The following is a 24,080-nucleotide window of genomic DNA, read 5'->3' on the forward strand; positions in this document are numbered from 1 at the left end:
AATATTTCCTGACTTCTTCGAAGTTAACTGATTTAAAGAGTAATCTAAAAATACTTTCAAGCTATTGATCGGTCGATTTGTGTAGTGGATTCTGAGACAAAGGTCGTGTTTGTCGTTACAAAGCCGAGAATTAGTGACATCAAACATCATCGTAAGGGTCAAAGCCACAGAAAAATTTACGGTTTTTCTCTCTCCCAAACGCAAAACTTTTGTCAGAATTATGTCAACAATTAAAATGTTAATTAGAGAATTTTTATGGACTTTTGTCTCATTCATTATAGTGAAGCGGCAAAAAAAAGTGACAGCCGTCGTTGTCGTCGTCGTCGTCAAATTGCATGCTGTTGCCCCGAACATAAACGGTAATTGAATATTTTATTTGCATGTATTGACACGTCGGCTGTTTTTTTTTGTTTCATTCGTTGTCTTTTCTTTCCTTCAACCGTACCACGGGCTGCGTCGACGGTGTGTAAATCAGGTAATTTAAGCATAATATAGATAATTTATTTTTAGTTGCTTTGTTTTCGATACAGAACAAAACGATTTCGATTTGATGGTTTTTTATTGCTTGTGCCAACAACACTCTATATTGGCTATGCCATTCATCGGTTGTTAAAGCCGATGAGCTGAATTTATTCAATGTTTTCCCACTACTCCAGGAGCCGTAGTTTTTTTCCCTCTTTCTGCATAGGCTTCCTCGATATCACACCGACAAATGGCAATTCCATTTTCAAGCGATGCACAGAACAAAAAAAAAACAGACGATGGAAATAAAAACTCGACACGAGAGCGTTAGAATCAAAGGCATATGATGTTTTTTTTTGTTTCCAACAACATTTCGAACGGAACATAAAAAGCTGCACATGAACATGTACACATGTGCCATATCGAAAGTGTTGATTGTTGCACTTTGTGCAAACCTTTTTTTTCCTTTCGTATGGTCACACAACAGCCCAATTCTGATTGAGAATGAAATTGAAGTTGTCGTGTCGTCAAACGCAGCACGATAAAAAAAACTGATTAATGTGAAAATAAAAATTTCATTGCAACAATTGAAAAATTTATTTGCTGACACTCAAATCACAGTTGGCAAACCGAACGGACGTCTATCCCTGGCCGGTGATAAGTGTTCAATTGACTAAATTTTTGTGGCATTTTTGTGGAAATTTCGTGCGGTTTTTTTTACTATCCCATGCCGTTGCCAGACAATTGAGTGGAAGAGTGATTAATTTTTTGTTGGTTTAAAATCTAGTTTTCAATTGAAATCGGTTTTGGTTGAGATTAAAAGAGATTTTGAATAAATTTGAATATTGAGTTTGAGTAGCCTTGTTACGAGAAAAATACGGTGAATTTAAAATGGATAAAAATACTACATCGAACAACATAATTACACGTGCAATCGACTTTTACGAATGGACTTTGAGTTTATCGGGTATGTTTTGTTCGAATTATTTCAATCCACACGCACCCACCCATCCATCCATTCAACCAAAAGAGAGAAAAAAAAACGAGATTTAATCAATGACTTGAAAGCAATTCAATCAACATCATTCAAATTTAAAATGGGGTCGTGTGTTTTTAAGCGGAAAATAACATAATACTGTATCGTTTCCTTTTACATAGATACCCGTACAAAAGGGATGCTGTTTGTGGACTCACCAACGCCGACAATCCTCTTAACACTCGGCTACTTGTTAATTGTGTACATTGGACCAAAAATAATGCGAAAGTAAATTAGACCCTCTTGTTTTTTGTTGCCCTGTCAAAGTCGATGTTTCTTTCGTTCAATTGGCATTATTCCATATCTCGTCTTTTTTTGTTTCACAGTCGGAAACCGTTCGAGCTGAAACAGACACTGTTAACATACAATTTGGCTGTGGCACTTTTGAATTTGTACATTGCGTCCGAACTGTTGGTCGCATCCATTTCACTGAAATACAATTATATATGCCAACCGTATAAGCAGATTTATTCAAAGGACGAGCTTAGAGTGAGTGCCGCTTTTTTCTTCTTCTTTTCTTTTTAAAGAGATGAACTCTTTAGATACGCCTCGTTGATTATCATTGTCAGAACCATTTTCAAACGAAAGAAAAAAAAACCGAACAATTTTTGGCACTTTTTTCTGATTTGGCTTTTAACCTCTTTTTCTTCGCTCTTTTTTTCTGGCGCTCGTTTCAGATTACACATGCAATTTGGTGGTTTTATTTCTCGAAATGCATCGAATTTTGCGACAGTTTCTTCTTCATACTGCGTAAAAAGGACATCCAGCTGACCTTTTTGCATGTCTATCATCACAGCACAATGTTCCCGCTATGGTGGATTGGGGTCAAATACGTTCCAAGTGGATCAAGTAAGTTCATTCTTCTCTCCGAACGAAAAACTAATTCGGATTATGTTGCAAGTTTTTGTTTTTTCAAATTTCCGCTTGTGTCTCTTTCGTTTTTTGCTTGGTTCCAGCATTTTTGCCAGCTATGACAAATTCCTTCATACACGTACTGATGTACTCATACTACGGCCTTTCGACATTCGGACCCAATGTAACCAAATACTTATGGTGGAAGAAATACCTCACAATTATCCAATTGGTAAGCAAATACGAATCTAAGCAGTTTTTTTTATCGGCCATTTGAAGAATTGGCAGTTTTTTTTGTGAAGTTAAACCAAATTTCGCATTTTTTTGGAGTTTTTTTTTCATACTTTTCGCAAATTTCATAAAAAAAAAAATTCCATTGAGGAACTGAAAGAATTTTTTTCAAACGAACAAAAAGTTTCTTCTTAGGAAAACACGTTTTCGTCCAAAAAATGTAGAAAGAAAAGAATTTTTGTTGAAGAAAACCGATTTTGTGCAGAAAAAAAATCTTTTTTGTCCGAGATCCTCAGACTGAGAAACACCGATAAACACTAAAATGGCTCTTCTAACAAAAAATTTGTTGTTCTTTTTCATGAAAACTAATTTTTTTCCCTCTTTTCTCTTCTTTTTCGTCGTCTAGATTCAATTCACGGGCGCAATGATTTTGGGTATAAATGGAATTACAAATGGTTGTGACTTTCCAATGTGGATGCAGTATGCCTTAGTCATCTACATGATATCGTTCATTGTGTTGTTTGGAAATTTCTATGCTATTGCATACCTGTCGAAAGGAAAAGCAGAGCCAATTTCAAGCGTCAGCCATAAAACCATAGCCAAGGCCGCACTGAAACAGTCAATCAAGCAAAAAAGCACATAAGCACAAAGTGAAACGCGTGGATTTAGAGTTATTTTGAATAAATTTTATTGTATAATCGTGAAAACCGTAAAAGGGATTTTTGTTGTTCAGTAGCAAAATACTTTTTGTTTCATTACGATCTAATCATTTTTTTGTTGAGAAAATTAGTAAAAAAAACAAATCGAAAGGATAACTATAATCTAACAACACTGTGTGTATTTATTTTTTTTTTGTAAATGCCAGAATTCGACATGCAAAATGTTAAATGAAAAAACTTTTTAAAGCGTATAACAGTACGCAAAATGGTAGGTGTATAAAAACAGTTTACATTCGATGACTCTTCTTCAAAGAAAAAAAAACATATAGTATCATTGTAAATAAAATTTTGATTGATGGCCACACTTTTTAAAAACGTATTCAAATTTAAAAAAATAGAATTTCATTTCCAAAAATTAATTTTGACTCTTTGCATTTACATTATATTCTAAAATAGAAATCTCTTTTCATTTCCAAAGCTAAATCAATTAACTTTTCTAGAACGAAAAAAAAGAACAAGATTCTACTCATAAGTCGCACACGGGTGGAAGAAGTGAAAAAAAAATCGCGTGCGCAAAAAATGCATCCCGTTGACGGTCGCGTCCCATTAAACTACCGGAATTTCAAAAGAATGTTTGAGTCCTTGGCGGTGATGATGTTTGCTTCGGTGTGTGTGTGCTTTTCGTTTTTACTTCTTTTTCTTTTTCGTCGTTTTACTGTCATTCACAATGACATCAGCTTTGCGCTTTTGATTGCTTTTCTGTTGCGTTGATGTGGTCAACACGCCTGTGCTGGCTGTACCACTGGCCGGCGTTGAATTACCCTTGCCCGGTTTTTTCTTCTTCTCGAGACGTTCTTTCTCTTCTAGCTCCTGATTTTCACGTTCAATTAATGTGATGAGCGTGTTACAACGACGTTGAAGCTCGAGAGCCGTTCGCGATTTTAAGAACCAATCGAAACGGAATTGCGGCGATGATCTGTTCGAAGAGATGGATTAGGTAAATAAGGTGATTAGGTATGATTTCAATTTGGATCATGTCAAAAAAAAATTTTGGAGGTGAAAATCGAAGTAGTTAATTACTTACCGAACGGCCGATCGGAGATCTTCGTAGACGTTTTCTTTGTCAAATCCAAGTTTGTGCAGCATGCAGACGAGGAATCGGTCCTCTTCCTCGGTGTAGTTTTTACCTTTGTTATTACCATAAGACAAACGCAGTTGATGGAATGGAGCACGATAGCGTGACATCTGCGGCAAAAAACAAAACAACAAACTGAAGTTGCTAAATCGAAACTGATTTTCGTTCGATATGGGATGGGTCTCTTTAATTTGCTTTCCTTACTTCAAAACCGATAATTCAATTGATCGGCAATGAAAAGGCACAAAACTTGTCATCAAACCAATATCAAAAATGAAGTTTCTTCACAGAAAAAAAGTAGCTTTTCCCGCTAAAACTGCGCAGAATTCCAACTACACATACCTTTGCATCGAGTGCCCGTTTGATAGATGCTCTGCGTTGTATTTTCGATTCGCCACGTTCGATTTGCGCCATAATGCGTTCAATGTCTTGCAGTTCATGGCATCGTTCCCAAAACACTTGACTGTATTCCACAACCTCCTCTGGGAATTTTCCCTCAACATCTTTGGCTATGTTATCGATATCTTCGCGTCCGTATTTCTCGTTTGCTTTGATAAATTGATTGAAGTCACGTTTGGTCCAGTTTGTAAAGCCTTGCGTGAGAAGTGATTCTTTTTCGCCCATTTCTTCCTCGGTCAACTGTTCGGCCTCGTCGATTTTCTGCTGTTCATCGCGTTGCACGCGAACGGCTTCGGGTCCAAGTTCGGTGTTGCGTGGCACTTTGTAATTTAGCGTCCGTCGGAAATAGTAAATCTCCTGATCGAGTAGCTCGAATAGGCGTGGCGGGAAGAATTGAAAATCTTGAACGATTGGTTGTTTAGGTGGCCGTGGTGCTTTCGGCGCTTTTGGTTCGGATGTTCTTAGCGCTTCTCTGAAATAGGCATCGACGGCATAATTTGCTTTACGTTCACGTTTCGGCGGTTCAATCCAATTGCCGAGTGTCATCAGTTTGGCTTTTTCACGGAAATCTTCACCCTCAAACTGATACACATATGTACCCGAACTGGACGGCATATCCATGGTGAAGTTTCGCAACGAACTCTCGCCCAATTCATCCAGTTTCTGCTTTTGTTCGGCCGTTTTTTCTTCACATTTCGTTAGAATCTCGTCAATGTCGTCGTCGGTGATGTCCGAATCTTTCGAGGCAAACACATGATTGGCACCGTGTCGAATCATATTCAAAATTTCATCTTTGCCCAATTGATTCGATTTACCGTCCACCAGCTTGCCTTGCTGAATCACCAATTTGTCCAGGCGCAATTTAACTTCGGCGCGTTCCACCACTTTCTCTTCGACCGTATTTTCGGTGATGAAACGGAACACACGCACCTGTTTCTTTTGACCGATACGATGCGCTCGGTCCATGGCCTGCAAATCCATCTGAGGATTCCAATCCGAATCGTATATGATGACAACATCGGCCGTAGCCAAATTAATACCCAAACCACCGGCACGTGTTGACAACATGAATATGAACTTTTGACTGTTTTCCGCATTGAATTCGCTAATGTAACGATTTCGATCCTCGTGCGGTGTTTTACCATCCAAACGACAGTATTGGAATTGACGCCAGTGACAGTAATCCTCCAAAATGTCCAACATACGTGTCATTTGACTAAAAATCAATACACGCGATTGTTGCTCCTGCAATTTCGGCAAGAGCTTGTCCAAAATGGACATTTTTCCACAGTTTGTAATCAAATGCTCGTCGGTGGTGTATGGCGGGCCCGGTTCAGCTCCATCGAATAGGTACGGGTGATTTGTACACTTTCGCAACTGCATCAATATGTTTTGCAGTCGCATTTTCTCCATTTTACCGGCGCCGTTCACGATGTCAATGTCTTTCATAAGAATCTTTGTGTACCATTCGCGTTGCATTTTCGATAGACCAACAAAAACTTTGATCTCTTTCTTTGGCTTCAATCGCTTTTCCACCTCCGATTTCAAGCGGCGCAACAAAAATGGACGCAATACCGCATGCAATCGAGCCACTAAACTATCATCGCCCAAACACTGATTCGTGTTGAACCATTCGTCAAAATCATCGGCACTATTGAATACATCGGGCAACAAGAAATTTAGCAGCGCCCACAATTCATGCAAATTATTTTGCAATGGTGTTCCAGTTAGAAGTAATCGATTGGCCGTTTTGAATTCACGCAAAATTTCGGATAATTTCGATTTTTCATTTTTGATACGATGCGCTTCGTCGATGACCATGTAGCGCCAGTTGAACTTTTTAAACACCGATTTCTCACGAATACACATTTCGTATGATGTGATACACACGTCCCATTCGCCAGGCATCAACACATCCCGAATGAACACACTACGGGTGTCCTGATCACCAATGAGACAAACTGCTTTTATTGACGGACACCATTTTTCAAACTCGTTCATCCAATTTTGAAGCGTCGACTTAGGAACAATTACAATGTGTGGACCAGCATTATTCCTAGGTGGATGAGTGGATTTTGTTATATAAGTTGTGATTGATATATGGCAATAAAATTAGCTGGTGAAATAAAACCGAATTTTTAAGGCAATTTCCCGATTTTCTAGACAAAATTTCGATTTTCAGTTGAATTTTTTCCATTTTTGAGGCATTTTTCTCGAATTTCAAAGAAATTTTGATTTTTTAGACAAATTTTTTTCCATTTTATTTACTTGTTTTTAATACCCAAAATGATTTTCCGTTTCCAAAAAAAGTCTATAGACCAAATATTTGAACAAAATTATGAATCAAAGCACGAATTTCAAAATTTTGTGTAATCACGTGGAAAATTGTTTGAAAAATCATCAAATCACCATAAAACACTGTCAAATTTGTCAACAACAAAAAATATACTCACTTGAAATGCTTTAAATAACCAATCAATGAGATCGTCTGCAGCGTTTTTCCCAATCTGTATTTAATGTAAACAAAATCACATGAATTCAAGCCCGTTCCGTAATACATCTGTCACACCGTAAATAGTCATACATACCCCATTTCGTCGGCCAAAATGCCGTTGATTCCATTTTCATACAGTGATATCATCCAATTCAATCCACGGATTTGATAGTCACGCATTTCACCGTTTTCAATATAACCGGGCGATTCTTCGAATCGAAACACTGCCGACGATTGATTTTCTTCAGCCAATAATTCTTCATCTTCTTCTTGTTCCGTTTTCCTATGGCGATGACTGTGGAGCAAACGTACGCGAAAAGAAAAATCAAAACATTTTAGCACAAGTCCATTTGATGGCATAAAATAGTATTCTAAGCGGAAAATACTTACTCTCCCGGATCAGCGGCATCCTTGTCTTTGTCTTTATCTTTGCTCTTCTTTGGCCGACCGACCGTTTTGACTTTGGTCGGTGACTTGGGTCCAGTGTTTGTCATAAAATGTGTAAAAATTTCCGTTTGCTTCAGCAAATAATCGAATCGTTTCGATCGATCCATTTCGAGTTTATTCTCAAAATCTACCTCCTTCTCCGTTGTATTGGATGAAGATTCATTCTGTCATTGAAAAAAAAACCAAAACAATCAACATTCCACAACAAACAGAAACCAATTCTATTGAAACAATATAACCTCAATAAAAATGCAAACAACAAATTTCCCACAATTTTTTCGTTCTTCTGCAATCAAAACAATTGAATTGTTTTGTTCTCGCACATTGAATAATTTCACAAAATAGCCAAAAATAACATTTTCATTTCATTTAATTTTTTTTATCATAAATTTCATTTTGGGTAGTACATAAATCGATATGCAGTTTTGTGCAAGAACAAAATATTGTAAACGTCGTAGAAAATTCGTGTTTCCAAAATTTTTCGTTATTTTTTTTGGCAAAAAAACCGTATTTTTTAGCGAAAAACTGTGTGCATAGCTTACAGAATTTTCATTTGTATCCATTGCGTTCGCGTTTTCCTCGTCTTTTGACATCGTTTTCTTTGCGTGTAATTTTTTATCGAGAAATGCAATCAAAACAAACCAAATTCCTTGGTCACAATAAATGTCGTTGAATCGTATCCAACTACGCGTATATGAGGAATGAATGCTATACCAATTTACGATTTACGCTTGTTTAGCTGCCATACAGTGAAAGAAGAAGAAAAAGAAGAAGGAAAAAGAAGAAGGGAAAAGAAGCGGTTTGTCAATAAATACAGTGCGCGTGCCGCTGCAACTTCACTTGATTTGTGCGCATTGAACGCATCCATTTCGCCAACCGTTCGCTTTGTCTCTCCTTTTGCCCGCTCAATATGAATGTTAACGGGTTTTTCTCTGGCTCCGAGTTGAAGGTCGAGGCAAGTGTTGTTTTTTTCGATTAGAATTAAAAATATCTAGTTTTGAACACTATTTCCCGACTACACCTCACCTCAGCTCTATTCTATTATAATATATTCAGCCAGAGCTTGGCGGGGTTGAATAAAATAAAATAAAAAGAAAGAAATGATAAATGGACTTCTAATAATAACACACATTTATCATTGTCTCAAGCTCAAGCAAAAGCAAAAGCAAAAGCAAAAGCAAAAACTCGAATCATTTCAAAGCAACGAAAATTGATTTGTGTAATTAAAAAAAAACGAATTTCGAAGGTTATTCTTCGGAAATCAACAGAGAAAAAAACACGCAATTGATTAAATTCAAAATGAAACTAGTTTATTTTCGAATATGGCTGTATTATTTACACATTTGATTATTCGCTACAAATTATCCCTAAATCAAATAATTTCTTCATTCTTCAGCTAATAACTTTCGATCTGTCAATTTTTCTGTTGGCTGGTCTACGGTTTCTATCAGTAGATTGGCCTTTGAAAATTCAGAAGTTTTTTTTTACATTTTTTCATCTATTTTTTTTTTATCTACAAAATGGAAATTAGGTTAAGAATTATTGCATTAGTTGTGTTCTCTCTAGATTTTGATCACAATAGTTTTGTTGTTGATGTTTTTCTGTGGTCGACTGGTGTTGTTCATTCGGTTGCAACCACTTCTACGGCTGGTTGGTGTCGATTTGTTCATCATTTGCATGAACCTGTTTCGTATTCGATGTTATACCATTTCATTCTACATTCTTCTTCTTTTTGGCATAGTTTCCATCACAATTTGTTCATTTCGTTGTTTAAATGTTTTTATTTTACATTGTTTTTCTCCATATGCACTTCAATATAGGCCCAATCATGGGTACAATTCCTTACATATTAAAATATGCACATGTGCATAATTCGAATCCATATATTGTTCTTTTCACCTCTTGAAACATAGCATAACACAGAATGGTCTTCAATTCAGACCTAAGTCACTATTAATATCACTAAAATCTAAATTGATTTTGGTCCATTTAAAATGAAAATGAACGGTACAAATCGTCGTACATGTGCCATTGGACAAAATTAAGTGTACTCGTGCTCGCCGACGGCTTAATTTGCTCTGTGTGTATGTTTCATTTCATTTCCTAACAAGTTACAAAACACAAAAACAAAAACAAAATTCACTCTAAATGTCTAAATGTTCCCTGCTTTCGTCTTGTTTAGTACTTAAAAAAGGCAATTTTACATGCAATGGGATCCGTCATTTTCTTATTCACTAATTTCTTGGAACTGTATATTTTCTTTGTGCTTAAAATGTACGTTTCTTCCTGTTCTGTCTTCTACGCGGAATAAATATGGAATTTTAACAGCTAACTAATTGTTAAGAGCGAGGATTGCATTGTTTTATACATTTATAGACATAGTTTGCTCCACAAAATGAATAGAAAGCAGCAAGTATTGGTTTGTATGGTTTTTTTTTCTCTCTCTTCTTCTTGGAAAGCGCACATTTTTCTTCTTATTTGTGGTGCTTTCCCGTGTACATTTCAATGATTTCAAGTACGCAAGTGTATGAACCGGTGATCAATGCAATCACTGATATCACCACCAAGAAACCATTTTTGATCACAATCCAGTTGAATTTGCCCAAATCATCGGGATAACGGAACACAGTCTCAACGATGGCAGGAATGCAAAGACCTGAAATATTTTTTAGAATACAATTGGCACATGATTTACATTTGAATATTTTCGAACGTTTCTTTTTAAAATCATTTCAAGTCGAAAAAACAAAATGTTTACCAAGAATTGAGAAGAAAACAGCTCCAACCAAGCCAATGAATGGATCTAATTTTGGAACAGCAGCTGCAACACCACCCATTATCAAAATGATACCAGCACGGAACATAATCTGACTCATGTTGTGTCTATCTTTTGGAATGTTTGGTCCGATTTTACGCCATAGAATATCCATTGGCACATAGAATTGAAGGCCAAATGTGAACAAAATTGCGATCGCAATCAAAATATTAGCTGCTTCAGCAAAACTGTCGATTTAAAAATAAATATCATTAGATTTTTTTTTCAAGTTCGCATGAAATTACTTTTTTTTCTCTTCAATTTATTGCATTTGATTGCTACTCACGGCTCTCCTTTTGGTAAATTCAATGTAATACTCGCTTCAACTGCGTCACCATAAACTGCGTATCCCAAGAATCCAATGACGGTGTACAAGGACATTACAACAAACATAGCTGTATTCAAAACGCCAGGACAACCAAGGAAATGCTGTGGTTTTTTCATGGAGTTCTCAACTGGCATCACCACACCAATACCTTCCATTGCGAATATGACAGTGCTATCGTGACGAGAAATTTGATGGAAATTCGATCAAAATCAGATATTTTTGCTCTATTTTCCAATGAATTTTCATAAGTTTGGAACCAAAAAACTGAATTTGATTCCGATTTGAAAAAATGCATAATTTTTGTAAAAAAAATACCTGAAGAACAGAGGAAGTTGTCCGAAACTGGAGAACTTTGGCCGATCAAGTTTAATTGGACTGCTGAGCATGTAATACAAAGTGATGGTAAATGTGACAACGATACATAAATTTGCAATCGCTGAGAACGGCACCAAGTATTTCAATTTCCGAATTTCGCCGAGAATTATGCATGGCAATGTCACGACGGCAATGTAGTAGCGAACATCCCAATCCACACCCAAACGACTGTTAAGCACATTAGAGAATGATGTTGCAATGAAAACGATATACACACAATTTGCACCCAAATACGTTAAAACCAGGCCATATTCCGAAAATGCTCTGTAAAAAAGATGGGGTCAGCATTGATTAGCATCAAGTTGTTGAAACGAAATCAAAGTGAAACGGAATCGAATTGGAAAAAAAATGTAATTAAATCTTTTAAAAAATAACTCAACATAATATGATTATTCCACGAAAACATTCCCAACGTACATTTTTGTTCAAACTTATCCGAAATTTTCGTGTAAAAATGTGACAATTTTTCTCCAAAAAAATCTAAATTCAAATATTCAACCCTCAATTGATGTTATAGTTCATTTGCAATAAACCTGATTTTCTACAATCAAATATTCGACTGAATTGTAAGACAAATATTTCAAATATTAAAGAAATCTCAAATTTCGCTCAAAAGCCATTTTTTTATCGATTTTCTTCTGAAGGCAATGAGATAAACCGAAACAATCTGTATTACCGTTTTTTTTCTCCACCGTAGTAACATACAATCAGAACAATATGAAAGAGTTCAATGTTTACTGGGTAGCAAAATGAGATCGTCAGTTAAAAATGGTTATACTCGAAAAGAAATGACACGTTTACACGTGTTTCGACGTAGATTCAACGTTTTTTTCCATTGTTCAATATCCTGCCATAAAACTTGTTTACAATAAAAATTCCACTTTGTTATAAATTATTGCGATTAATCTGTATTATCAATTTGACATAAATATGTCTATCGGCCAAAATTGACCATATATGCGTGTGTGTGTGTGTGTATTCGCTACAAATAGTTTTTCAACTGACAGTTCTGTGTCGTTTACTCAACGAGCTCAAGCAGTATTCCGTGTGTTTTTATTTATGTCGGACGCCGTAGAACGCAAGCACGTTCGTGTGGAATAAAAAAAAAATTAAACATAGACTTGAAAATTTGGGCCTAAAAGAAAAATTATAGCTGCGTTCGACATAAAACCGTGTTTAAATTGTATTGTATTGTGTTAAAAACCGAACTATAGAAAAATGACGGGCAAAAAGATTCAAAATGCGACAGGAAAGGGTCGAACTAGTTATCAGAATGCGGGTAATCATCAAATAGTCAGTACGAATAAGAATCCAATAAAACAAATGACCACGGCAACAGCAACTGCAACCACCAACAGCAGTGGTCCGATGGCCAACAGTAGTAAGTTCAACAGTATTCCACCAGTTCCGGTTACAAGCACCGTCATACCAATTGCACAACCAAATATGTCAACGCTGATAAAAACGTGTGAAAATTTTAAATATCTTCCACGTTACACTACGGCTCTAACAAAACCAGCGGTCGAACTATTTCCCGCTGAGGAATTGGATGGCATTCAATTGGAATTGGAAATATTGTTATCGACTGTTGCGTTGCGATATCGTAGCTTGAAAAGTGGTTTTGATTCATTGGATCGTGAGGATAAAAATCATAAGAAAAATGAAAAGTTAAGCGGTAAACGTAAGCGTGACGATGCCAATAAGAAGTCAGCCAAAGAAGCCAAAACGGCAAATCAACCGGCAAAAATTGCCAAAGTCAAAGCGAGCGGTTCATCCGATTCACCAGCCCATTCGCAACACACTGACGATAGCATGGATGGTACAATACCACCACCACATACAAATAGTCAATCGTCCAGCATCGGTCAAAGCAATCCAAAAGTGTTAGTACCGAAAAATGATATTCCGAATAAATTTTGGCTTTCCGTCGAACCATACTGTATGCCAATCACACAGGAGGATGTAAAACTATTGGATGATATGATTGAAGAGTATTCGACACCGTTGGTGCCACCGATACCAGAACTCGGGCCACATTATGCATCAAGATGGGCAACCGAAGATTTACGCGAAGAACAAGACAATTCCAATGCAAATGCCAAAGCAAACAAACGTTTCACGAATGCAGCCAACCCAGAGGTCAACAGCATGTTAAAGAAGGGCGAAAAAGTGGCCAACGAAAAAATGATGGCCGAAGGTGAGTTGAACTGAAGAGATTTTATATAATGAGCTGATTATTATTATATTTATATCAATAATTTTGCTCTTTTTTTTCATTCTTTCTAGGCATAACTGGGCCGTTAACGCAGCGTCTTGTGGCAGCTTTGCTCGAAGAAAATTTACTAAATTCCAAAGGTGTCGCCGATATTCTTGGCTCAAGTGATGGCCTTGGAAGCATGGCCAATGAAAGTAACGACAGTTGCGGTGAAAATAACTCGTCATCGGCCAATCGTAGTGCGGCCACTCCGATTGCATCGCTGCTGCGAAATGGCATTGACGTTGAAATTCGTCTAAAAAAAGAACTCATTGAACTAGGCATTTTAGATATTAGTGATTTCCCCAAGGAGAAAGACGATGAAGTTTTAAATGAAATCAAACGCGTGCGCACCGAACTCGAATCAATTGCCGAATACAATTTGAACGAGCTGAAAGAGTTGCGGCTGGCGGCCAAAGAGGAGATGAAACGCTTGGAAATCAAACGTAAACTTGATGCTGTCGATCAAGAGGTAATAGAGGATTAGTTTTCATTTGGATAAAATCGTTTGAATGGCTTTGAAATACTGCAAACGACTTTTTATGATGTATCAACCTCTTCCAAAGAATTTTCAACTTTTTTTCATCTTTTCCAAAGCTATTTATATTTCTCTCAAAATCTAAGCTTTCAAATTCAAATTCTTATAAAATGAATTTTAACCACAATCACTTTGTTCATTCCCAGTTAATTGAATCGTATAAACGAGTGTGGGCCGCCAAACAAAAACGACATCCGTTAACTAAACAACAGAAAAATGAAATCTATCGCCTGATTGAGGAACAAAAGCGACTGGGCGATCAACTGGAAGCAATGCCATTCCCTGGATTCAACAAAACAATTTGCCAACCAAAATCAACCGAATAATTTGGATGATTCAAACAATCTAATCACTAAATGCATTTCTTTGAAAAGTCATAATTTAATTGAAATAAAAAGCCATTTCTGATGAGACAGAGACGTCCGTTTTTCATATACTTTGATACTTCTTTTTTTTAAATAATGAAAGTGCTTAGCCTTCATTTATCGATGAATCACTTACCTTGCGAATCTCGAGTATTTTCTGGCACCTAACGGACCGGTTTCGAACACTTTCTCCGCTGTTTCCGCAAAACCAAGTGCCGGCACTTTGGCCTTTTTACATACTTCATGCGAGGTTCTAACCTATTGAGCAAAACAAGAAAGTGAAATACAATTTTAGATCGAATGATTTGGATGGATGTTCAGTCAATTTGTATTCCAATTTGGAATTTCCGGAGAAAAATTATTTAACTTTCACTTTTTGCCCACTTTTCTGTGTTTTTTGTCTTTTTTTTCTCACAATTCGAGTCTTTTTCCGGTATTTTTATTTTATTTCTTCCAAAAAATATCCTCTTTCTAATCATTTATTCTGTCTAAAATCGTGCCTTTCATCATTCTTTGCGAAAATGTACTCTTTTCATCACCTTTTAATACACACCGAATTCTTTATAAAAAAAAAACCACGAAGAAAAGAGTTTAAAGATAGACTATATTCGAATGCATATTCCCTCGCATTCTTTCGTTTTATTGAAATATTTCTCACGTAATTTACTTGAATGGTTCCACTTTAATTATACACAATACTGTCAATATACATTATTAATAGCAATCAATTACTTACTAGAATGTGAACACAATGGGTGCAAATAAATCCAACAATGATTGTACCTAGCGCACCCACCAATAAACCGGAATTTTTAAATGCCATGGGCATTGCTGAAATGACGAAGAAAAAAATATATGAAAAAAACTTCTTTTTTTTTATTCCATGTAAAATGGTTGAATTGTATGTCACATACCGAGAATGCCGGTGCCTAACGAACTTTTGAGCAGATGTGCAAGTGAGCCCATTGTTCTAAAAATAATTAATTAATATATATATAAAGAAGTAAAATGTCAGCATCATCATAAGAATCATATATAATTTTCGTTTAGTTGAAAACGTATTTCGTCAAGGTCGATTGAAACTTACGAATTTGAGCTTTTCGGGTCTCTGTTTTCGAACGGATTGTACTCGCTTTCTTTTCCATTTTCGACTTTTTCCGTTAAAACCGTCCTATATTCGGCGCAAAGCAAAGAAAACATGGAAAAAAAAGTAGCAGAAAAACAAATTAATTTCGTCTTATAAGAATGGCATCGATTATGGTTGATTTGCTTTTTTTTTTCTTCTCGTCGAATCTTCCGACGTCATTCCACTTGAATCGATCTATTTATGACCTCAAAAGGAATTTCACCCGACAAATGCAAGCATTTTTATGGTGATCGATTGAGTCGAATTCCACTTATTGAAGATAAAAAAAAGGCGCAATTGCCAAAATATTAGCCCAATTCATAATCGTCCAATTAAACGTACTCACACAATGAAATGGACTTTTATTTTGGTGTCTCTCTTTCTCCCTCTCTCTCTCTCTCTCAGTCCCTTTCTCCATTTCTGTTGATGTTGAGAAGGGGATCTCCCTACTTCTGTTGATACAATTTACGCTTCAAGTGAATCGCACAAAAAGAACTCGAAATATGCAAGAGGAATGTTCTCGCACAGAAGCGTGATAATTTCACGTTTCTCGCATTGTTGATAACGCGAGGGAGTCACCTGTGAAGCAGTTATTGTTCTTATGGAAATCTATGAATTCAATCATTCAAGTCATCACCTTGCTGCTACATTTGAATGTGTTATCAGTTCGTAGAACTTTTGAGTATATTGCGCATTCGCTTTCAATGAATTGAAAAAAAATTCTTAGCGATCAAGATCTTGTGCAATTGCTATTTCTATGACGTCTTCACATTCGAATCACACTGAACAAGCGAGAAATATTGAGTGAGAGAGAACGAGTGAGGAGGGTTGTGGAAGAATGTTCTTATATTGGAGGATGGTATCGCATACTTACGTTGAATTAAAATCGCTCAGCGTAAACACCGAGCCCTTATTGTCCTTTTCCGTCGACATGCTGCGAGGAAGAAGAAAGCAAAGAATCAATTAACACAATTAGAATAAAAAGACGAAAATAAATATGACATTTGATATGTTTTTTTTCTTTATTTAACCGCAAACTAAATATAGAGTTGTTTATTCTCTAACGAAAAAATTATTTTTTATCATGGCTTTTTTTGGAATGAAACAAAAAAAAATAAAAAGAATTGCATTTTGTACGTTGTAATGCAATTAACACGACCAACAAAAAAAAAACAACTGAATAGGACAAAAACTTGGCATTTAAAATTGACTCCAATTGAATTTATTACACTCAAAGTCATTTCGTATGGTTATCTTTATGATCATCGCGTTTTTTTCCCCAATAATTTTTACGAATATATAATTTCTGGATTTTGTTTGCCCTTTCTCACTGGCTCTCGATCAAATCGACAGGTAAAATGGCAGAAAAGGCCAAATGATCAAAATAACTTTTAGAATATTTTGAATGATCTTAAATTTTCTTCACAAAACTAATTTCATTTTATCTTTAAACAACAATCACTCACATTTCACTGTAATTTTTTATGTGTCCAACTTTTTGTTAATATCATAAAACTCAATCAAACGACAAAAAAAAAATAAGCCGAAATGAACAAAAAAAAAAACAGCAGAGAGACAACACGTTGATGCGAGTGAACAGTCCGGCACAAATTGAGAATAACTCTGGAAATCGCCTAAATAAGTTTCTAATCTTTTTTTTCCACCCGAATAAATAAATATCAGACATAATCTGTGAAAGATTTATTAACGCAGCTCTATGTTTATTATTATATTTATGTACGCAGCACCTATATTTTCAGTCAATTAGATTATTATCAATTTTAGCGAGAATTTTTTTTTTTGTTTCGTTGAACCGTTCGGTTTGATTATTTTAATTGCCTAACGAGTTCGCGTCTCATGTGTGTGTTGTTAGTTTCGGTTGTTGTTGCTTCGATTTCAAATACGCACATCTATTGATACCTGTAAAATTAATGACTTATATCGATCGAAAATATGATACTGATAGAAACACATTTTCGCTAATAAATTATCTTCTCCTCGTGTGACGTTATTACCGCCGTCCATTTCATGGATGGTTACCACCGTCACTAATTCTGAACATGACGTGTATATGTGGCCATCCTGAGTCGAGAGAGAAAGAGAGAGAGAGAGAGAAAGAGAGAGAGAGAGAGAAAGAGAGAGAGAGAGAGAAAGAGAGAGAGAGAGAGAGATGAATCGCAGTCACTCGTACCAATTTCACCAATGTGACTCATCTTATTTTGTAGGAATTCGATTGTACGCGTTCACACATTCACTTTGCAGAGATCGAACGAAAAAAGAAAATTGAAATGAATGGTGGCTTTCACGTTCATTTCATGCCGCACAGATTCACCTAATCAACATCTATTACACTAAATTGATCAATTTGGTCGACGATTATCAGACAGACTAGACCACACATGACAATTTATTTTGCGTTGTTTGCGATTCGGAATTTTTGATCGTAGCTTTTTTTCCATCTACAAACAGTTTTTGTTTCTCCGCTGGAGAAAACTGATGAAATGAGTCACACGGCGTTCAAGTTCGAAAATATTCCATGCAAATCAGATGTTGGGGTTAATCTGCTACTTTAACGTTTGGTTGGCATCCGCCCAAAGGGGTACAATGCATTTTTTTTTTATCGCTTCATGCTCCGTCACACTCGGATCGACGTATTTAATGCGTAATCAATCACTTCAATTCACATTGACGCCATTTCCTTTGTTTGTTTCCTAACTTTTTGATAAAGGAAAAACAACCAATCCATTTCTGTCGTAGAAACACACTTTGATTGATAAAATTGAAGAGATATTTGAAATTTTGATTAGTCCAGTAAAATCCAGTTGGTCTCGTACAAAAAATTTTTTTTGTTGAGATTCAAAAAAATCCACACGCAGATTGATCAATCACTCGAATAATTAAAAAAAATTATATTTTTCGAAATTGATCTTGACCAAATTGTCAAACTGAAAAAAAAGCGTTAAACCGAAACAAATCTGAAATAGTGAGATTGTGTGATTGAATCCGACCGACCTATCCAATTTATTTTACAATTGCATTCCCTCGGTCGACCTCGTTTCCATGGGTTTCCGTGGTCGCATTCCAGAGATAGATTTGAAAAAAGCTCTTACGTAAGAAGGACAGCGATAAGATGATTCAATCAATCAATCAATTTGATTGTGTGTGTTGACAATTTTTTGTCGAATTAGACGTTTCAATAAAAAAAAAAACATTGTAACACTTCTAAATCGGTGATAGCATTATTCAAAATGAATCATTCGCACTGGTTCTTTTTTCATATGATCTTATTTAGTTGGAAACGAGAGTCCAACAGCCCATTTATTTCAACATCGCATACAATAATCGATTGCGACGCGATAAAATGCTAGCATTATCGGAGAACATATATTTCCTGAACTGCATTTATGCATGAATGGGAAAGAGATGCAAAGCAAAAGAGAAGCGGCAAAAACGGGAAAAAAAGAGTGAGAGAGAAGCACATCAAACTACTTCCATCAGCTTTGACACTATAATGAGACACATGTCTCAATAAATTGCAGCAAAATGTTCTACAAATTAAAACAAACAGCGCGATACATAAATAATTAAACAGCAGTAACAAAATGATATTACAACGCGAAAAATACACAACAAATACGAATTCTATAAAAAATAAAGCTCAACAAAAGCGTAAATTCCGAATAGACAGAATGAATTGAATAAAAAAAAAATATGCCAAGGTGAGAGAGAACAAAATCCCATATTATCCCATAATGCGAATACATTACTGTGTAATTATTGGAAAACGATAATTGTTGCGATTATTTGCGCATCGTATACACGTTTTTGTTGTTGTTGTTGTTGTTGTTGTTGCATTGTTTGGCCGGGCCTTTGTCTACCACACATAGATCACTCAATTGAGTTAAATGGACCGTCTCTTCGTTTGCAACTGCGCAAACACTGATACACTTATTCGACAACGGGCCGGTGAACAAGTGCATTTGGGGAGCACACAAAAAGCGGCTTGCTTATCGCATTTTGCAAACAGGCATGAAATGCAAATGAGACTGGCCGCTCGCACGCCGCGGGCAAAAATTCCTTCATATCAATAAACAGTTAATAATTGATTTTGTGCGCAACATTTAACAGCCGAATTTAACGCAAATCTTAATTTTTTGCTGTGGTCCAAACGCAGCACGCAGACCACAGCTGAGAAATACAAAAATAACAGCTATGCCAAGGGTAAATAGAATTGGAAGTTGAAAGGGAGAAAGAAGCGAAAAAAAACATTCAGCAACTTTGACCTTCAACACATTGCTACAACTGGTGAATCGATTGTATTTTTGGACATTGATGCAATCTCCATCTCAAAATGTTTGAATGAATTTTTTTCTTGCCTCGGACTTTCATTTCAATTGCTAATGAGATCTTTAGAAGCAGCAACCGCACAATGCAAAAGAGAGGGAGAGGAAGATTGAGATAAAATTTGTAACAATGGCAATATAACACCTTGTTTATAGCTTTTATACACTTCCCATTTATTGCAAAAATTATTCATCTTTTTTCCACCGTTTCATTTTAATATTGTAATTTGTCACCTTTTTTCTCCATTTTAAATGGTGAATTGAAAAACTGATGGCTGAAGATAAGAAAGTGTTGGAAAAAATGAATTTGACTCGGAAAAAATGGAGTGAATAAAAAAAAATGTCTAACGAATCGACAGGTGTTATTCTCACAGAGCATACGTCAAAATATGTTGCTGTCTGCACTGTCGATGTTTGTGGTTTATTGAAAAATGGAATAAATGACACTAAAAAAACACTCATTAATGCGATAATTGGATTCGGAACACCGACAAAAAAATCGAATAATAAAGTGTGAGCCATTATACGGTGCTTAAAATTAAAATTGGACGAATCACAGAAAAAAAAACGAGAAAAAAATGGAAATTCGAGACGATTGTGGTCGATGTATTATTTATCGAACGAAACGCATTAAATATTTATAATTGGCGTTACGAATTGTAAATATGATATAAATATGGTTTCATGTGCGAAATAAATTATTTTCAAACAATTAGCATGAAATCGGTCGCCCAAATTCAAATGGTGGAACGTGTGCGTCGCGTGCGATAGACGAAAGCGGCTAAACAACATTGTAACTAATTTTTTTTCGTTTTTTTTTTTGTGTTTCGTTTGTTCGTTTTTGTTGTCATTAGTCTTTTATAATGAGTATTCATAAGTCAATGTTGTGATTGATAGACGAAATGTAAACCAACAAATAGCCAAGAACTTTAGCGACTCTAAAAATAAACGAGATATAATAAGATGCAAGAATAGAGGAGATGCAAAGCAAAAAATAACAAAACAAAAACAAAATAAGCAACAAGTTCTGTGAAATGATATTAAGAGCCGCTAATTATGCACATATTTCTTGAATTACGTAAAGAGTGACACTCCGTCGGACTGAATTAACGATAACCCGATCGTAATAAATCAAATCAATTGGCTTGTGCGAACGCGTACACTCAAAAGAAAAAATCGTTTTTTCACGCGTTTAGCTTTTCGTTTGTCTTTTTTCAACGTATTTCTTTCCATTCTGCGTGAGTGGCGCATGCGGTGTGAATGTGTGTATTCACGTGGCCTTGATCATTTTCATTTTAATGGACGCATTTAATAAAGCTCACGTGTTAAAGCTCCCAATTGTTCTAATGAAGCATTTTGTACGCGATCAACGTGCAATTTTTTTTATGAATAATGAACTTGCTTGGCAGCAATTGATATCTTTTTTTCTCTATTCTGTTAAATCATTTACAAGATTGAATAAGAAAGAGAGAAAGAGAGAAGAGAAAGGGGGCGAGAGAGAGAGAGAAAGAAAGAAAGAAAAACAAAAACAAGAACAAGAAGAAAGAGAAAAAGTAGAAAAAAAAATGGAATTTAAATGAAAGAGAAAAAAGTGATTCTATGCAAAAGAGAGGAGTAAAACCAAGCTGATTCTGTATATAATGCAAATTAATTTTGATTGACGTAAAAGTGAATCGATAAAATAAAAACGAGTTTTGCTTCATTCGTCGAAAGAAAGAGAGCCTTTGAACCAGTGATCGTACTATGTCCATGCGAGATTTGAATTTTTCATTTAAAAAACACCCAAACATTCTGCACACCGCTCACTCTTCTCGTGTCCATATGCAACTATCTCTTTATTTCGATTCGATTGGAGAAAAAAGTCCGACAAAAAACCGATATCGATGCAAACATTGTGCATGATCAGCTTTTGCGACCATCTGTTGGCTTTTTAGCACATTGAATGATCTAGTTTGAGTCGGGTGTTACCTTTTTTTTACTCTCGTCTTAATGATATAATTCATTTAATGGAATAATTGCACCTGATTGAAATATATGAGTAAAAGTTAAAGGCGATCAATGAATTGCCGAGTAATTTCCAGTGTGCACGCGAATCACAATAACAAAGTAAACATGAAGCAATGACAAGAGCAGCAGCAGCAGCAGCAGCAGCAGCAGAAGAAGAAAAAACTAGTTGTATGGACAAGGTTTAGGACTACTTAATATTATAAAGATAGTGGAGAAATCGCAATACGATGGGGACGACGATTTTAATGTCTCTGCGCAATTAATTTGCATTTTTTTAAAGCTCAATGCACAAGCGCAAACGAGCGCGCTTGCGCCCATGAGAGCGCAAAAATATGAGCAAAAATAATTTTAGCATCGCACACACGTTTCATGGCTTTTCCTCGTTTCACACATTCGCTCACTCTTCTAGTTTTTGTGTGACAATTTTTGCATAGAAAATGAATGCAAACGATTTATGCAGCAAAATCCATTTGGCCGGTGTCAATGAGCGGTGAGCTGAAATATCGAATGTGATTAGCTGCATGTCCTGTTACGATCAAACGATCGTGCGCACATGCGCATGCTTCAACGAAAGGTCCAATTCTCAACAATCCCCACACGTGATTTGATGGACATAAACACGCAGGTTGCTGTTCTGTCTATTTTTTTTCCACTCTTCTGTTTGCTTGCAACCGTAAACAAATGTCAAACACGAAGCGACGACAAAAAAAAATAATAATCAACATAAAAAGTTGGACTCTTGTGGAGTGTAGAAAAAAAATTGTGTAAAAAAAAAGTATTTGCAACTATCTGAACCGGTTTCATTTGTGAGGCGAAAATCTCAAAATGAGAGCTATGAACAAAAAAAAGTATAAACCGTGTTGAAATGGTTTTATGCACAGCGAAGGGAAAAAATCCATTAAGTTATGCATATTCAATTGGTTGAGTTTATTTTTTATGTTGATCGCGCTTTTGCTTTGCTTTGTTTAAAGCCGAGAGAACGAGTTTGTCCTCCTGGCATATGTAGAAGAAGAAAAAAATAAAAAACTATGACAACAATTAATTTCGCCAAATGCGCGATGAGATGTGATATCTCTTTCATCTTCAGTGGTTCGATTTACTTTTTTTTAACATTAGGTTTTATTTTTTGTTAATTTTGTTTTTTATTGTTAATTTCAGAACGATCGACGCATATTTCTCAAATAAGCAACGTTTCAAGAATGACTTTGTCTAGTCTCTCGGCGTGTGATGAAGATTAAGCCAACACATAATTAACGTGAAACTCCTGTTTCTAGCTTATGGTAACGAATTCACGGAACTAAAAACCCAATCTATTTCTATCGATTTTTTACGGTTCGATTGTTTTCTTTTTTTCTTTTTAAATTAATATGTTGTTTCTTCATGAGAACACGAATTTTCACCGTGTTTTCATTAGTTTAAATGGTTTTGAAATTGCGTGTCACCGTTTAATGACGCTCTCTTTCGTGGAATCTCTAGAATGGCTTATCAGAATCGGCATTTATGTTCTATGATGATAAAACGAAACCGATTAATACTTAACGTTTCCAGAGAAGAATAAAAGAACAAGCAAAGAATAAAACATGATGCGATCGTATGTTTAAGCGATCGTTCAATGGAAATTGATCGGATTTGCAATCGAATTTTACATTTGTTTCGGAAATTGGGAACAAACAAACAAACAAACAAATAAAAACACACAATGCGCGTATGGGTCTGTGTGGATTGTCAAATCAGAAGCAAAAACTATACTACACGATAAAGTAGTTATCAGAGAGAAGACTAAAGCGCACCAGTTTTTTTTGTCTGCATTGGATTTGTTAATCTGCGTGGCTGAAATGTAATCTAATCGTTAAATTTTGACATGTTCTGGATAGATTGACATTGACTTTAATCGCGGTGTCATCAATTCGCGTCTTCAAACTTTTTTATCTTTGTTTTTTTTTTATTTCATTTATTCGAATTTAATAAGCACTAAACACTTTTTTATCGTAATACTTGATACGGAACAAAAAGTTGGAAAAATTCCATCGAGAATAAACATTTTGTAACTATGCATTTCAATCACTCTCAGTCTATCTTCAACTCTATTTCTATCTATCACCTTTAGATTCTCTAATACCGTGAGTCACTCACTCATTCAATCTCTCTCTCTCTCTCTCTCTCTCTCTCTCTCTCTCTCTCTCTCTCTCTCTCTCTCTCTCTCTCTCTCTCGTA

General features: G+C 35.8%; 4 protein-coding genes across 5 annotated transcripts in view; 2 read left to right on the top strand and 2 right to left on the bottom strand.

Moving 5' to 3' along the window:
* Positions 1–1,029: 1,029 nt before the first annotated feature.
* Positions 1,030–3,407, top strand: LOC129574555 (elongation of very long chain fatty acids protein 4-like). The gene is made up of 6 exons (XM_055456690.1): positions 1,030–1,429; positions 1,621–1,726; positions 1,825–1,987; positions 2,176–2,347; positions 2,455–2,582; positions 2,988–3,407. Exons 1-6 carry the CDS (start codon positions 1,354–1,356, stop codon positions 3,222–3,224), a joined length of 882 nt encoding a protein of 293 aa, XP_055312665.1. The 5' UTR covers positions 1,030–1,353; the 3' UTR covers positions 3,225–3,407.
* LOC129574554 (chromatin-remodeling complex ATPase chain Iswi) lies at positions 3,394–8,533 on the bottom strand. The gene is made up of 7 exons (XM_055456688.1): positions 8,258–8,533; positions 7,659–7,879; positions 7,363–7,563; positions 7,228–7,281; positions 4,718–6,830; positions 4,325–4,485; positions 3,394–4,216 (listed from the first exon to the last, which is right to left on the bottom strand). Exons 1-7 carry the CDS (start codon positions 8,306–8,308, stop codon positions 3,928–3,930), a joined length of 3,090 nt encoding a protein of 1,029 aa, XP_055312663.1. The 5' UTR covers positions 8,309–8,533; the 3' UTR covers positions 3,394–3,927.
* Positions 8,534–9,003: 470 nt separating this feature from the next.
* LOC129574810 (proton-coupled amino acid transporter-like protein pathetic) overlaps positions 9,004–24,080 on the bottom strand; it is a 19,205-nt gene continuing 4,128 nt past the window's right edge. Inside the window, exons 1-10 of one of the 2 annotated variants that reach the window (XM_055457289.1) lie at positions 16,983–23,581; positions 16,391–16,450; positions 15,478–15,561; positions 15,305–15,360; positions 15,127–15,221; positions 14,527–14,648; positions 11,174–11,497; positions 10,817–11,029; positions 10,474–10,718; positions 9,004–10,371 (exon numbers count right to left, since the gene is read on the bottom strand). In XM_055457289.1, the coding sequence (XP_055313264.1) occupies positions 10,190–10,371; positions 10,474–10,718; positions 10,817–11,029; positions 11,174–11,497; positions 14,527–14,648; positions 15,127–15,221; positions 15,305–15,360; positions 15,478–15,561; positions 16,391–16,449 (1,380 nt within the window). In that variant the 5' untranslated portion in view covers position 16,450; positions 16,983–23,581 and the 3' untranslated portion in view covers positions 9,004–10,189. Of the gene's footprint in view, positions 10,372–10,473; positions 10,719–10,816; positions 11,030–11,173; positions 11,498–14,526; positions 14,649–15,126; positions 15,222–15,304; positions 15,361–15,477; positions 15,562–16,390; positions 16,451–16,982; positions 23,582–24,080 lie in introns of those variants that run through there. The other variant, XM_055457288.1, reaches the window with a different exon arrangement.
* LOC129574809 (transcriptional adapter 3-like) lies at positions 11,995–14,442 on the top strand. Its single transcript, XM_055457287.1, has 3 exons — positions 11,995–13,430; positions 13,520–13,959; positions 14,172–14,442. The coding sequence occupies exons 1-3, from the start codon at positions 12,452–12,454 to the stop codon at positions 14,349–14,351; spliced, it is 1,599 nt and encodes a 532-aa protein (XP_055313262.1). The 5' UTR covers positions 11,995–12,451; the 3' UTR covers positions 14,352–14,442.

Source organism: Sitodiplosis mosellana, unplaced genomic scaffold, assembly GCF_009176505.1.
Source record: "Sitodiplosis mosellana isolate CC-2019 unplaced genomic scaffold, AAFC_SMos_1.0 Smas_scaffold_6165, whole genome shotgun sequence".
NCBI classification, from domain to species: domain Eukaryota; kingdom Metazoa; phylum Arthropoda; class Insecta; order Diptera; family Cecidomyiidae; genus Sitodiplosis; species Sitodiplosis mosellana.

Coding starts and splice junctions, on each gene's coding strand:
- LOC129574555 (XM_055456690.1), top strand. CDS start 1,354: ATGGATAAAAATACTACATCGAACAACATAATTACACGTGCAATCGAC. Junction 1,430..1,620: donor ATGGACTTTGAGTTTATCGG/GTATGTTTTGTT, acceptor CCTTTTACATAG/ATACCCGTACAAAAGGGATG. Junction 1,988..2,175: donor ATTCAAAGGACGAGCTTAGA/GTGAGTGCCGCT, acceptor CGCTCGTTTCAG/ATTACACATGCAATTTGGTG.
- LOC129574554 (XM_055456688.1), bottom strand. CDS start 8,308: ATGTCAAAAGACGAGGAAAACGCGAACGCAATGGATACAAATGAAAAT. Junction 7,564..7,658: donor GATGCCGCTGATCCGGGAGA/GTAAGTATTTTC, acceptor TTTGCTCCACAG/TCATCGCCATAGGAAAACGG. Junction 4,486..4,717: donor AACGGGCACTCGATGCAAAG/GTATGTGTAGTT, acceptor TTTTTGCCGCAG/ATGTCACGCTATCGTGCTCC.
- LOC129574809 (XM_055457287.1), top strand. CDS start 12,452: ATGACGGGCAAAAAGATTCAAAATGCGACAGGAAAGGGTCGAACTAGT. Junction 13,431..13,519: donor CGAAAAAATGATGGCCGAAG/GTGAGTTGAACT, acceptor CATTCTTTCTAG/GCATAACTGGGCCGTTAACG. Junction 13,960..14,171: donor TTGATGCTGTCGATCAAGAG/GTAATAGAGGAT, acceptor GTTCATTCCCAG/TTAATTGAATCGTATAAACG.